The sequence below is a fragment of the Pantherophis guttatus genome, chromosome 1, assembly GCF_059756535.1.
Source record: "Pantherophis guttatus breed Tessera chromosome 1, ASM5975653v1, whole genome shotgun sequence".
Classification (NCBI taxonomy): domain Eukaryota; kingdom Metazoa; phylum Chordata; class Lepidosauria; order Squamata; family Colubridae; genus Pantherophis; species Pantherophis guttatus.
The window spans coordinates 72,258,795-72,273,933 of record NC_142063.1 but is presented as its reverse complement, the minus strand read 5'-3'; the positions used below and the strand labels follow the sequence as shown (position 1 = coordinate 72,273,933).

Here is a 15,139-nt window from a genome sequence, read left to right as displayed (position 1 = left end):
GTTACGCCCAAAGTATGTCCCTCTTAGGAAAAGAACGCAGCCACTCATGAAAACTATTAAAATCTGGCCTGAGGGTGCATTCAGTCAGTTGCAGGATTGCTTTGAAACCACTGAGTGGAGCATATTTGAACATCTAGAACTTCATGAATACACCAACACCGTACTCTCATATATCAAAACATGCACTGATAATGTAACAGTGGACAAGTGCATCAGAGTCTATGGGAATTGTAAACCCTGGATGTTAGCAGAGGTACAGATACTTCTGAGAGCCCAGAATTCCATCTTTAAGACAAGGGACAAAGATAAATACAATGAGGCCAGGGCAAATCTACGGAGAGGCATCAAGGTAGCTAAACAAAAATATAAACAAAAGGTGGAGAACCATCTAGCAGACAACAATCTGAGGCAGGTGTGGCAGGGACTGCAGCATCTATCCAACTATAAGGGCAATATGCTGAAGACAGTCAATTCCGATGCCTAGTTGGTAGAGGAGTTGAACACCTTCTTCGCCCGCTATGAGGTCATGAGACCTGACCCTGTAGCCCTAGCCCATTTGCCCTCTGACTTTCAGCCACTCACCCTGCTTAAACACCAAGTGAGAACTGTATTGAAGTCCATGGATTCCAATAAAGCTGCAGGTCCAGATGGGGTGGTGGGGATAGTGCTAAATACCTGTGCTGACCAACTATCAGAGGTTCTAACAATGTTTTTTAACATCTCCCTGCAAATGGCCAGTGTTCCATCAGGGTCTGAAAGCAGCAACTATCATTCCAGTCCCCCAAAAATAAAGCAATAAACAGCCTGAATGATGACAGACCATTGCACCAACGTCTATAGTGATGAAGTGTTTCGAGAGACTGGTTCTTCAATACCTCAGGTCATGCTTTCCATCAAACTTCAACCAACATCAGTTCACCTACAGAGGAAATAGATCAACAGATGATGCCATTGCTATTGCCCTACATTCTGTACTGAGTCATTTAGAGAAACCTGGGAACTACGTCAGAATGCTTTTTATAGACTATAGCTTGGCTTTCAACACCATTTTGCCAGGCATCCTCATCGAAAAGTTGACTGATTTGAATTTCCCCTCTCTCACCTGTGATTGGATTGAAGGCTTTCTGATGGACCAGCCACAAACAGTGAGGGCTGGGTCTTTCACATCCTCCTCCCTGAAACTCAGCACTGGCTCTCCCCAGGGCTATGTGCTCAGTCCTTACCTGTACTCGTACACATATGACTGCATGTCTTCTGATCCATCTAATGTGATTTCACTGTACTGAGTCTTATTACAGGAGGGGACGAATTAGCATATAGGAAAAAGTCCAGAAGTTATCCACATGGTGCTCAGAAAACAATTTGGATCTAAACACCAGCAAGACAAAGGAGATGGTGCTAGACTTCCGGAAGCAGAGAGAGGAACCTGCCACACACTACATCAAGGGGGGCTGTACAGAGAGGGTCTCCTCTTTCAAATTCCTGGGAGTCCACCTTAGCCAAGATCTCACCTGGAAAAATAACATGATTCAGGTGGTCAGGAAGGCCCAACAGAGACTCCGTTTCCTTAGGGTCTTGCAGAAAAATCAGATCGAACAACGACTGATGACTTCCTTTTACCGGTCTACAATAAAAAGCATCCTCACATATTTATGTTACAGTATGGTATGCTGGGTTGACAGCCATGGGCAGAAAAGCATTACAGAGGGCCATGAGCACAGCACAAAAAATTATGGGCTGTCCCCTGACCCCACTGGAAGAAATCACCGGGACCCACTGCCTTAGCAGAGTGAGGAAAATCCTCAGGGATGATGCACACCCGGGTCAGCATTTCCTTATTCTCCTATCATCGGGCAGGAGATATAGAAGCATAGCCAGCTGAACGAATAGGCTGAAAAATAGCTTTTATCCGTGGGCCGTCAGGCTTCTGAACGCAACATAACATTACAATTAGGTTTAATATGATAGACTTGCAGGGCCAGCGCAACGTGCAACATGTTCATACTGGTGTAATATAATACAATGCTATATACTGTACATATATGTATATGGGAATGTGTGCTAGTTATTACTTATTTAGGTTTAAGGATTTCTTTTTCTTTTATTTATTAAGTTATTGAGATGTATTCTGTGTTTCGTGGGGGCTGCACCAAGGGAGGCTCATTCAATTTCATTGTACACATGTGTATTGACAATAAAGGTTTGATTTGATTTGATTTGATTTGATTTGATTTTGATCCGAGTAACAAGATGGTTTGTGTTTCTATTAGCATTATGATGCAAACCCAAAGTCACATAATTTCTTTGTATAGCAAGTGATGAAGTGCCTAGTACAGTGATGAAGTGACTCACCAGTTGTTTTCATTATAAAAATTAAGGAATCCTAGGGAACTTGAAGCCACGTTTAATTTTGGAGCATCAAGCATTGCTAATATTTTATCTTGATTAGATCACTACACCAAACCATCAATAAAGGCAGCTAAGAAGGGGATAGAGGAAATTCCATTTTTGTTTCTCTTTTAATGAATACCACACTGATCAAATTCCTCCCCTATTGATTCCCAAACCAGAATATTAACATAGTATAACACAATATTGAATTTCCCCAAAATGTGGAATCTCCATGAAATGTTGAAATTTTTGCGACCTCAGGGATTCCAAACAGAATATGCTTAACTCTGAATACTCTGTGATGGATAATAACAGTTTGGACATTCATTATCAAATCATTAATAGCCAGTTGCTGATACGGTTCAGTTAGGTAAAATTGTGCAAACACTCTATGTAGCAAGTATAGCAAGAGTTGTTGTAGGGGGAAAATGTGTTTGATATGTTTGTCTTCTTCAGTTATTTGTAGAAAATAAAGATGGAATATATATTATAAAATGTTTAAGTACCTTATTTATGTTTCTGTAGTTCTTATTTCCCATTAGGTTTTAACAATGCCACAATGGCCATAGCTGCTGCATCTTTGCTCCACACCTTTATGCTTAACATGATTTTCAAGTTCTTGTTCAATTTTTCCACATAAGACAAAAGGCGAATATCTGGATTTTATGTGAATTGGTTCAACAAATACACTGAAATGGTATAACAGTACTTTCCTGCGACAGTCTCCCAATTCCTCAGAGAAACTAATAGATTTTCAACATCTATTAATCGCTTTGAGTGAGTGTTGACCAATACCGATGATATTCATCTCTTGAGTTGATTCCTTCTGATAAGAATGAGCTCCTTCTTAAAATTTCCTATTTCATAACAATGATCTGGAAGATTTGGGAAAGAGATACCACACATCTATATTGTTGCTTCCAACAACTTTCTTTTCAGCATAATCACAGATAAAACATGACAACTTCCACACGCTGACCATAGCCAGCAGCTAAGGTATGTCACCTAGGAGGACTCAGGAGAGTCTTTATGCCATGGCACCTGCATTTTAGACCTTTCCTTCCAACATTAGATGGGCCTGATCCTGCTGGCCTTCTACAAGGTGCTGAAAACTTGGATTTGTGCCCTGGCCTGGGATTGGGGTTAGGGGTGTGTGATAAAGCCTGCCTCTTGGCTGTGTTGGTGGTCATTTTATATGTTCAGTTGCTATGTGTTTTTTGTATTATGTGATTTATTTATTGTATTATACATTGCCTAAAGTCATGTGTGTAAGATGGTCAGCTGTGTAAGTTGAATAAATAATAAAATAAAATAAAGACTACTACAATGTGGCAGATGCCTCTTTGTAGGAAGGAGGTTGTTCCACCTGTCTTCAAGAAGATGATAGTTTTATCCTTACTCACAAGACGATTACTGGTTTCAACTCTACTGGACAATTCTTATCTAGACACCAACCTTCTCTTTTTGGGGATCATAACTGAGAATGCATAGCTCCAAAACGCTCTGGAAGAAATGGATTATCTGGATCTCTAGCAGTTGGGTTTCATATCAAGATATAGCATTGACAACAGTTATCATATTAGTTTACTCTTGTGGCCTGGGAAGGGGCTACTGTATCCACCCTGATCTTCCTTGATCTCTTGGCAGCTTTCAGTACCACCAGTCAAAGTGTTCAACTAGTTCAGAGAGTTAAGTGAGGGATGCCCAGGTCTTCAGTGGTTTTCCTGTTCCCTAGAAGGCTGCTTCCAATCAGTACTAGTAGAACAGGAATGGTCTAGCCATAGTGGGCTGCCAGAGAGCACAACTGTCTCCTCCCTCCTATTTACAGGAATCTCTACACAAGGAATGTCAAATTGTTGGCTCGCGGGCCGGATGCGTCACTCACAGGCCATACCCACCCCAGCTCTGTGAATGGGAAAAATGTCATGAAACATCACATGACAGCAACATTTGACATACGTGCTCTATATGAAACTGCTGGGTGAGGTCATTTTTCAGCATGGGATTAAGTATCATCAGCATGGTGAAGATACTCACTTGGCCTGGCCAAGTGATACAAGATGTCTTCCCAATGCCTGGAGGCTATGTAAATCCGGATGGATAAGCCTTCAGCTCTACCTTGGTAAGACTGAGTGGGTGTTTTAGCCCCCTCCCCTGGATCTAGTGATTTTCCATAATGGGGAATGGGATTACATGCCTCCAGTCAGGATGCATAATGTGGGGGTTCTCCTGGACTCACAATTCTTGCTCAAGAAGCCAGTGGCACTGCAGCCTTAGCTGGGACAACTTTTGCAGAGCTACATCTTGTGCATCAGTTGTAAATAGAAAGACAATGCTCTTAGTCACTCAAGCCTTAGTAATTTGATTGCACTACTGCAGCATGGTCTATATGGGGCTGCCCTTGAACAGCATTCAGCTGGTCCGGAGTGCAGTGTCATACATATCTAATACCTCTGCAACAATACTACTGTGTAAATGGTACTGGTTCCTAATAGTCTTGAGGACAGTTGAAGACTGTTGTTACCTTTAAAGTGCTAAATAGCTTAGGACCAGATTTCTTGCAGGACTGCCTCTCCCTGGTGATTTCTGCCCATCCTACCAGGTCTGGTAAAGTAGGCATGCTTTGGGGTCTACTGAAAAAACAATGTCTTCTGGTGATCCCCCAAAGCATGCCTTTTCTGTTATGCCACCTGGCCTATGGAACAGCATCGTCACCACCCCCGAATGTGAACAGCTTCAACTCTACTGGTCTTTCAAAAGGGTTTTTCCTATAGGCATCAGAGTCAAGATGTTAGTAGTGGGCTGGTTGAATGTAGTTAGTGATTTTGCAGTTTTAATGAGTTTCAGTATATTTGTATTCATTGTTTGGTGAGGTTTATTGGAACCCTTTGTTTTCATCTGGTTTGCTGCACAGAGTTTTTTGGATAGATGGACGTCCATATAAATTAATGTATCAATAAATAAATTTGAGAGGAGGCTCTTTTGAAAATATGCAGTAGAAATTATCCTTGCTAACTATGCATAATGTAGTCCAGAACAAGTCAACATTCATCTCAAGTCTACTAAGCTTCAATTAACATTGTTACATCATCTTGGCTACTTCTTACACACATTCTGAACATGATGCAGCTGCTGATCTTCATTATCCTGTGAAAAATCAAGTTCATCTGAAACTAGGTGATCTGACTTCTTAGTACAGTGTTGAGGTCATATTAAAGAACCTTGTACAGCATATCACCTTATTGATAAACGGCTACATTCTACATCCTTCAATCTGTGCGCAGAATATATAATCCTCTACAGTGTAAACAGAGATTGATACGTCTGAATCTATGTTCAATGGTTGCGAAGAAGGCATTTCTTATGTTATCTGGGCTTGTTGCTTTGCATTTTTAATCCACTCAGTGCGATACCATGTACCTTAGTTTCTCTTTCTGGTTTCTGTCACTTGCGCAGTGCAGTTTCACTGGCTAATGTCTTTTCTTGAACCGTTGCAAATGTCCATTTCAGTTTAGGAAAAAAAGCCTCTATTGGGGTTCTTCATCATGAACCCCATGAACTAGGAAATGTCTCAGTTATCTCTTCTAAAACTGCCCCCAAATTGCAGGTACTCACTTATTGTGGCTGAAAGACATCTTCCTGACCCATTCAGTAGTCTTGTGTGATTTCCCATTCATTGTCTCTGATAACACTGGAGGATACGATGGTACTTGGTTTTGTTGCAGATCAACAATCAAAGGAGGGTATCGGTGTCCCTCATGCTACAGAGGACTAGCGATCAGTTCTAAAGCACAGGGGTGTCTTATATAAAGAAGACTTCCTATCAAGAGAAATTCTCTCCTCAAATTTGATTCTTCCATGGAGTCTTCCAGCACAGCACACAGGGCAGGGTCCAGTCTTGAACTCACTGCCATCTGCCATGTTCATGCTTGGGGTTTTCCTACACAGAGTGTGTGCTGTTTGTACAGGTGGCCCTTGATGTGAAGAAGATAAGTCTAGGACATGGGAAAGATGATGAGAAGAGTACTACTAGTAGTAAATGTGATATAGGGTGATACTTGTGCAATCCATAAAAATCATGAGTGATTTTTTTTTTTTTGGTCATTGCAACATTTTCCTCCTCTTTGAGCAATGGCTGCTATGAAGTTGACTTCCAGGCTGGAAGACCCTGCTTCAGGAGGATCAGCTTCTCCTAAACACCCATACTATGTTTCAGCTAGAATTTTGAAAAGGCAATGTTAGATTATTATTATTTTCTTCTTCTTCTTTGGTAATTAATTAATGTAGTAAATTCCCAATGAAATGTTTTCAGCATTTACCGGAGAGTTGGTTCCCAGGCAATAAAACAGAACTTTTAGAAATGACACTGCCTGAAATTAAATTCAATTTTTTTTCCAGCATTATAAATTAATACTCAAATTTCAGAGGCTCAAATACATTTTATATAATAATGTCCATTAACTCTTCTGAACATATTTGATATACTTTATTTTTCTGATTGACACTCACTTCTGTAGCTGACTCAGTTCCTCTAAGCCTTCTAAATAAGCGAACAAATCCATATCTGAAATATATCCCTACGCTAACCAAAACAAAAGCAGAAGAAAGGACATATATAATCCCTCCAATAATCCCAGCTTTTGCAATAGTGGTTAAACGTTTGCGTGGTCGAGGAGGCCCACTATCAATGCTACCACCATGCCCTTTCTTCAGGCAGTCTGGAGGACCCCAGCCATAATCACAGTGACAATGTTTGTGACTGTTGCATACTCCCCGATTATGGCACTTGGTGAAGTTACAATCATAATTCAAGAGAGAGACGCTCACACATTTCCTGTTAATGCACATCCTGTCTTTGCCGCAAGGACTTCCATCTGTCACTGCTCCAATATCAGCCATCTTCATTCCACTGTGGTAGTCTGTACTCCAGCACTGCTTATCACCAAGGGGGACTTGAATTATGGTGCTGTGTTCCTCCAAAGAAGGTAAGATTTGGACATTTTCACACTGGATTCGGCCACACAGGGTATTCTTAGTTTGACATTTGTGGTAAATTCCATGTTTAAGGCCACAATTGCCAAAGCGATCGCCTTTAGCATTCATTTCTCTGAAGCAAATATCTGTAGCAGTTTTTGCACTGAAGCCAAAAATCATTTTGCACTGTGTATCTTCAGATATGCAGTTTCCACGATAACAGTATGCATCTTTACTACACGGGGCACCATCCTGCATGTAAACGTCTTCGGGACACCACTCAGAAGTCCCATTGCAGTATTCAGGAAGATCACAATACTTAGTCTTCTTTCTGCAAATAGTTCCAGACTTAAGGTATTGACACTTAGCACAGCACTCACCAAAAGCACAACTGACACCAGAACGAAATGTACAATTAGACTGACAACATGGATCCAGCTTGCATTGAGCTTCTGAACCACAGTCACATTGCTCTTCCTTATCTACTACTTTATTGCCACATGATTTGATTTTAAAGATTCTATCAGGGTCTGGAGGACTTAACAAGCATGGAGCATTCATTGTGATAAAATAGTCATTATAACTACAATTGCTAAATTTATCAGTCACTTCATGAACTGGAGCCATAATGCAGTAAGCGTTACCACAACTACAGTACTGTTTATCATGCTGCATGCCAAGATTATGCCCTAATTCATGGGCAAATATGCTACTGATAATGGACAGACTGGTAGTCTTATATGAGATAACAGCAGATCCCATCCTTTCATCACAAACTGTTCCTACATAAGCTGATCCAAGTGAAAATTCAAAAGACTTATATGCAAATAAGTGACCAACATCACTTTTTAGATGATTAACCAAGAAGTCTCTCCTCCAGTCGGTGAACTCCTGAAGGGTGCTATCTATGGCAGGAGAAATCGTTATGAAGTTCTTTTGTGACCAAATTTCCAGTCCAGCTACAGATAACTGAATAGAAAGAGGTTCATAAAAAGAATTAGCAATATGAATAATGTCAAGAACTTGCAAAGCAGTAACAGTTTCATTTCTGGCAAACATTAAATAACATTCATGTTCAATTACAAAAGCAATTTCTACATATCGAGTGCGTAGCCACCAGTCTCCTTTGGATGCAGTTTTGGAAACTACATTCTCTATGTTTTGGAACATGGTCTCTTGATGTTTTTGCTCTACCTGTGTTAGGCCACATCTCATTTGGATAGCAGTCTCTTTTTCTTTTAAACGAAATATCACATGCTGAAAGGTAGGAGATCCCTGTACTGGTTCAATTTCATATGTCTTATTTTCTAACTGCAGTATCCCTTTGAGACCTCCTGAGCAAATACTGAGAGTGACCAGAGAGAAGGGTCTGTCCTGCACAAAACCATGGTAGTAGCAATCATCCCTGAAGAATGGATAGTCCAGCTGCAGATCCCCATCCTTACTGTAGGTGAAGATGGGCAAATGCTTAGGAACAAAATTCTTTTTTTGTGTGAGGTGTATGATGATTTTCTTTCCCTCAAACTGAAGGAGACAAGTGACATTCTGTCGTTCCTGTTGTCCAGGTTTTAGAGTTAATAACTGTGGGATGGTTACCTCATAAGCAGCATAAATAAAGCCCCGAGGAAGTATTTGTCTGGTAGTCACAGTTAGATTACTGAGAAATATCAAGAGCCACAGAAGATGGATGGTCTTTTTTCGAGGCTGAAGGAAATCTTGAAAGCACACATTCTCATATTTCATTTCCAGAAGGAAGCACTCTTAAAGTAGATGACAGAGTAGTAAGAAGCTGGAAAGAATCTCAGATGTAAATAAGATGATGAAAAGGATTCTGTATATAGCAACAGTTATGTAGCTTCCTTTGGAATGTGGGTGGAGCTTGCACGATGAAGAATGGAACAGACAGGCAGGAAGAGAGTATACTGTTCCATGTCAAGTTACTTTGAAACAAGATGATTGGGAAATAAATTTAATAAATAAATATTTTTTTAAAAAAAAATAAATTAAGACATTTCATCATGACTTGGTAACGTAGACATGAGTTCAGAAAGCATCAAAACTAAGAAAAAAAAATAGATGGCCTTATTTTGACACAGATTCTGTGGATTAATAAAGATATGAATCAAAATATGATCAAATGAATATTCCATTAAACCAATCCTATATCTTGGGGAAGGAAAAGCAGCAGATCTGAATTATTTTTCTTGTTCATGTTTTTCTCCTCTTTATAAGAGGTTTCGCATTACCTAGAGGAAGCCATTTTAATTTTTAAAGGTTACACCTGCTGACAGGTTCCTATTGCTATGTATGCTGCATGCAAGAGCATTATAGTCACTGTTTTCAATGGCTCTAAAGCAGCATTGGGAAGTCAGAAGATTATAACCTACGCATAAATTACTGAATGATATAACAAGGATTATCATTCCACTTGTTTAATCATAACACCATAAAAAATGTCCTTCTGTCTCTAAATTAGAATTCCAACTTCCAACGTGGATGGAAATTTCTTTCTACTTGTATATAGTGTATGTGATGTACTCATGTCATATTAATAATAAATATATGTACAAACACATAGAAATATTCATAAAAATATACATGCATACACATCTGTCTGTGCCTTGGAAAGGACTCTCAAAGTTTGCCACCCACACCTATGAAGTACCCAGCATTAAAGCATGGAAGAGTATTTTACAATCTAGGGTCATTCCTCAAAAATTTGGCAACGTATTGAATGAGGAGAAAAGTAAAGCTTCCTCCTCCCATCCCGGGATATAGCTTTCTTATTTATTTCCATTTTCTCCTAAGAAAAGTACTATTAAGCATTCTGATCTAATGATCAGCAGTCCTGTGATAAGAAAATTATTACGTACCTTAAGTTCATGAAACCAAGGGAATTAGTTACCCTGCAAGCACTTGTTTAGCATTGTGACTGGTTTAGTATTGTGACTATGAACCTCCTTTAGTAGGCCACAGCAATATTACTATGGTCTTGTTATTTGCAATTTGAATAATAATGCCAATTTTCAGTATTTAGGTGCAAAATATTTGAGGAGAATTCTGATTTTTAAAAAAACAAACTGTTTTCTGCTTCCTCTATTACAAAGAACTATTTGGAATATTTATTCATTAGCAAAGAATTTAGGATGAAATAGAGCTTCTATCACACATACAATTAAAAACTGAAATTTTATGAAAAATTGAATGAACACTGAACACAATGTAATTAGTATATTAAACCCCTTTTCTATTCTTAAACACTCAGTTTTAAATCAATACATTATCCACATAAAATGGATATTCATTCGACTGAAGAACACTGTACCAATAGAGCATCAGACATACAAATCATGTACAATGGTTTGTTCTTTGGGTACTATTTTCAAATAAACAGATAATTAACTAAAATTTGATTATGGATGGATGCTGCATGGTCCAGGAGACTAAGATGCATTCATAGCAAAACCTCTGGTTCAGTAAACTTTGAATAACATGTTATACTCTGAGAAATAACCACATGCCTTTTTAATTAAATCACTACCGAAGAATAAAAATCTATAGAGCGCAACAACTGAATAAGTATAAAATAATTTATTAAATAATTTGAAATAATCCCTAAAAGAAATAATTCTCATGGTTATACAATAACAAAGCACATTTGAAAGTAGTTACTGTATTATACAATGTGATAAGTAATATATGATAGCTGGGTGAGATCCCTCTTTTAAAGATATATAGTAAACTGGGTCTGTTTTGAAGAAGTGTTACTGTTCAGAAATACAAAATAATTTTTACAGGAAACTCAAGTGATAACAAATGCAGTGGTCGTGTACAGATTATGAAAGGAAATTCAAAGATAAAAGAGTGGGCAAGGCAGACTGTAAATGATACAGAACGGTTAAAATTTAGGTTGAGTTTTCCTAAATAATGACAGCAATATTATATTACCCAATTCCAGAAATAATGTATTCATTTCAGATGTTTGATTGCTGAAGGAGCATTGCTGCTATTGCATATTAAACTCTGCTGGTTTGCACTTGTGTTTTCTGCAAAAACTACAGAAAAAAATCTGAACAAACTAAATTTTTTGTCATCACAATTTTACAATAACGTATTTATTCTCATGCTTACTAAACCGTTTCTCAATCGATGTTAATACACTGGAGTCACTACAGAATAGCAGGTAACAATTAAGCTGCAAGCAGATGCTGCGATTCCCAATACAGTTACACATGATTATATATCATTGAAGTCAATGGGAATGTTGGTACGAGCACCAAACAATTTCACCACTACCTCAAATATTGCATTAAATATATAAAACCCCACTAGAAGAAATATATTGTCACAGGTTAATGTGGTCTGTGGTCGATTATTTATACTATGATTCTGTGCAGTATTTGATCTCGTGTTCAACACCTTTGCAAATCTCTGTAATTAATGATACCCGTACAGCTCTTGAGAAAAAAGTTCTTGGGTGTGCAATTTTGAGGTATTCTTTTCTAAAGAAATGTCAAACACTAGGAGCCCAATGGTACTGCTTACTGTAGAGTTTAGAGCAATGTTCCTTCTGAGCAAAATGCGACCTTTGACTTTGCTACTTCATCATCTGGTCCTTTTCCCATTCACAGTACATATACAACGATCAGCTCCAGCTGCACTTTTGCCTTTTCAAAATGGCATTTAAAATGTGCACGTGTAAAGATGCATCTCATCATAATAGGCCATTCAGATAAATCAACTGAAGATGCCATTGTGAACCTGATCTGTCTAGGTACCCATTTTACTTCTCTAAGCAGCTCTATCATTGTCCATTTCCAATCAAATTTTATAAGCTGCATATACTTTCAAGAAATACTTCCAAAAGTATTTGAATCCAAAATATTATGGTACCAATTTGCTAAGTACCGTGTGGGTTCAGCTTTAACAAGAACAAGAAACTGTATGGTTCTTCCCTCCATACAGCAATTTTTATAGGAAGAGCCATTTAAAGTAGTGGATGAGGTTTGAATTTTTTTAGTATATTTTTATCTGATAGTTTTCCCAATAGCCTGGATTACATCCACATAGTCTGCAACAACCACTCATTTCAATAAGGAGGGGAATGAACCGCAACAGCGCTCTTGTGGATATTCCCCAGTAATTTCTAAATGTTCAGCCCACCTCACATGACATTCAGAGTGTCATAAGGCTTTTCATAAGGCAATAAGCCTAGAAAGCTACAGAGATAAAGATCGTAAAACTATCTTTAGAGGCCAAATTGCAAGAAACAAATTGCATTATTTCCGGCACAATGCACTGAAAGGATATTTCTTATATCCTCCTAGCCTCCTAAGAGTTTATAATCAGGCTGGACACTTGTCCTCGTATCGGAATCGGAGTTATCAAAGTCTGTCATCTGACATTCAGTTTTTTATAAGATGCCAAACCCAGCTAGAAGAACAGCAGCAGAAATAACTATTACAATGCCTTTAGTCCTTCTCTCACTGACACTGCTGGGTGGAGGAGGCCCACTATCAGTGCTGCCACCACTGCCTTTCTTTAGGCAGTATGGAGGAGCCCAACCAGAGTTACAATGACAATGTTTATGAGTGTTGCATATTCCTCTGTCGTGGCACTTGGTTTGATTACAATCATAGTTCAGGAGGGAGACCTTGATGCAATCACCATTAATGCATATCATGCCGAGGCCACACCGTGTGCCATCTTTCACCGCTCCAATATCAGCTACACCAATTCCACTTGGAGAATCTGTACCCCAGCACAAATGGTTGCTAAGAGGAGTTTGAATGATGGTGGTCTGCTCATTCAAATTAGGCACTTCACCAATGTTTACACACTGGACTCTGCCACACAAGACATTATTGTTCCGACACTTCTTATACATATTACCAGGAAAAACGCCACAATTGCCAAAACGATCACCTCGAGAATTTATTGCTTTGAAGCACTCCAGTGGGGCAACCATTGCTTCCTTGCCAAAGAGAATTTTGCATTGCTCACTGTGAGTAGAGCATTCTCCATGATAGCAATAGCCCCCATCAGAGCACGGAGCTCCATCCTGTACATAAACATCTTCAGGACACCACTCTGAAATTCCTGTGCAGTATTCGGGAAGATCGCACATGTTAGTCCTTTCTCTACAAACTGTTCCGGCTGGAAGAAGCTGACAGTCAGCACAGCATTTTCCAAAAGCACAAGTGGCTCCTGAACGCAACATACAGTTAGACTGGCAACATGCATCCGATTCACAATGGAACTTTGAACCACAGTCACACTGTTCTCCACTCTCTACCACCTTGTTGCCACAGTTTTTGAGGTCATACAATTTCTCATGTTCTGGCGGAATTAACAGACATTGCTTTCTACTAGTATCCATTAGCTTAGAATAACTGGTATAACTGCAGTTGCTGAACTTACTTGTGTTGCTTTGGAAGGGAGCCATAATACAAGAATGCTGTTTACAGGTGCAGGATTTCTCATCATGCTGCATACCAAGGTTATGACCCAGTTGATGAGCAAAAGTTATTGTGAAAGAAAATAAACTAGAAGTAATAAATGCCTCAACAGCAGATGCCCAGTTAGGATCACATACAGATCCAACAAACGATAATCCAAACTTAATCCCAAAATGCTTATATACAAATAAGTGGCCAACATCATGCCTTAGATGCTGGACAAGTATCGTTTTCCTCCATGTATTGAATGTGTCAAGCAATTCGTCGATGCTTTTGGCTATTGCAATGAGGTTCTTTTGTGACCATATTTCTAATCCAACCACCACCAGATGAATCCCAAGAGGCTTATACAGCGAATCTGCAAGGTGAACAACATCCAGGACTTGCCTAGCAGTGACGGTTTCGTTTTTACCAAATTGGACATATCGTTCATGTTCTACTACAATCGCTATCTTCATGTACCTGGGATATGTTTGCCATAGTCCTCTCAAAGGACTTTTGCTTACAATATTCTCTCTGTTCTGGATCATGGCCTCCTGGTGATGTTTGTCTTCTTCCATTACTCCACACCTGATTGGGATATCATTCCCCTTCTCTTCCAGTCTGTAGACCATGTGCTGAAAAGTAGATGTCTGCAGAGGTTCGATTTCGTAGAGCTTATTACCCACTTGTAGAAAGCCTCTTAGTCCTCCTGAGCAACTGCTGAGGGTGACTAGAGAGGAAGGCTCGTTGTGTACAAAGCCATAGTAAAAGCAGTCATTCTTGATGAAAGGGTAGTCCACCTCAATGTCTCCATCCTCATTATAGGTAAAAACAGGGAAGTGTTTAGGAACGAAATTCCTCTTCTGCCTGAGGTGTACCACATGGCCTTTCCCTTCTATCTCCATTAAATAAGTAAGGTCTTGCGGTTCCCGGCCTCGTCGGGGTGCCAGCCTTCTTGGGATAATAACTTCGTAAGAAATGAAGGGAAAGCCCTGAGGTGGTACATGACAAATGGGCTGACTCCAGAATATCCCAGAGGCAAGAATGAGACAGAAAAATCCTCTACCCAACCCCATTTCTCCCTTCAGGGGCCAAGGGAGGGGAGGCCTTGCCTCACGTTGGAGAGTGACAGTGATGGAAGCAGCAAGGTGGAAGGCAGAGGATAAAAATAAAACTCCGCCGCCACCACTGTAGTGGGAGGAGGGCAGCCATGGAGTTCCCTTTGGCTGTACAGCAAACGGCTTTTTCCTGTATCTTCTTGGAGGGCATTCCAGAACTTTCAGGAAAGCCCCTCCCTCTAGTTGGCAGGCAGAGTCCAATAGGATTGATCTATT

The 15,139-nt window shown here is 39.6% G+C and overlaps 2 protein-coding genes across 2 annotated transcripts; both read right to left on the bottom strand.

Moving 5' to 3' along the window:
- Positions 1 to 5,248: 5,248 nt before the first annotated feature.
- LOC117665599 (disintegrin and metalloproteinase domain-containing protein 20-like) lies at positions 5,249 to 9,191 on the bottom strand. The gene has a single exon (XM_034417670.3). It carries the CDS (start codon positions 9,106 to 9,108, stop codon positions 6,832 to 6,834), a length of 2,277 nt encoding a protein of 758 aa, XP_034273561.1. The 5' UTR covers positions 9,109 to 9,191; the 3' UTR covers positions 5,249 to 6,831.
- A 1,750-nt stretch (positions 9,192 to 10,941) lies between these two features.
- LOC117665600 (disintegrin and metalloproteinase domain-containing protein 21-like) lies at positions 10,942 to 15,139 on the bottom strand. The gene has a single exon (XM_034417671.3). The coding sequence runs from the start codon at positions 14,879 to 14,881 to the stop codon at positions 12,779 to 12,781; it is 2,103 nt and encodes a 700-aa protein (XP_034273562.1). The 5' UTR covers positions 14,882 to 15,139; the 3' UTR covers positions 10,942 to 12,778.

Bases quoted from the DNA above. Each gene is read 5' to 3' on its own strand.
- LOC117665599 (XM_034417670.3), bottom strand. From the start codon at position 9,108: ATGAAATATGAGAATGTGTGCTTTCAAGATTTCCTTCAGCCTCGAAAA.
- LOC117665600 (XM_034417671.3), bottom strand. From the start codon at position 14,881: ATGGGGTTGGGTAGAGGATTTTTCTGTCTCATTCTTGCCTCTGGGATA.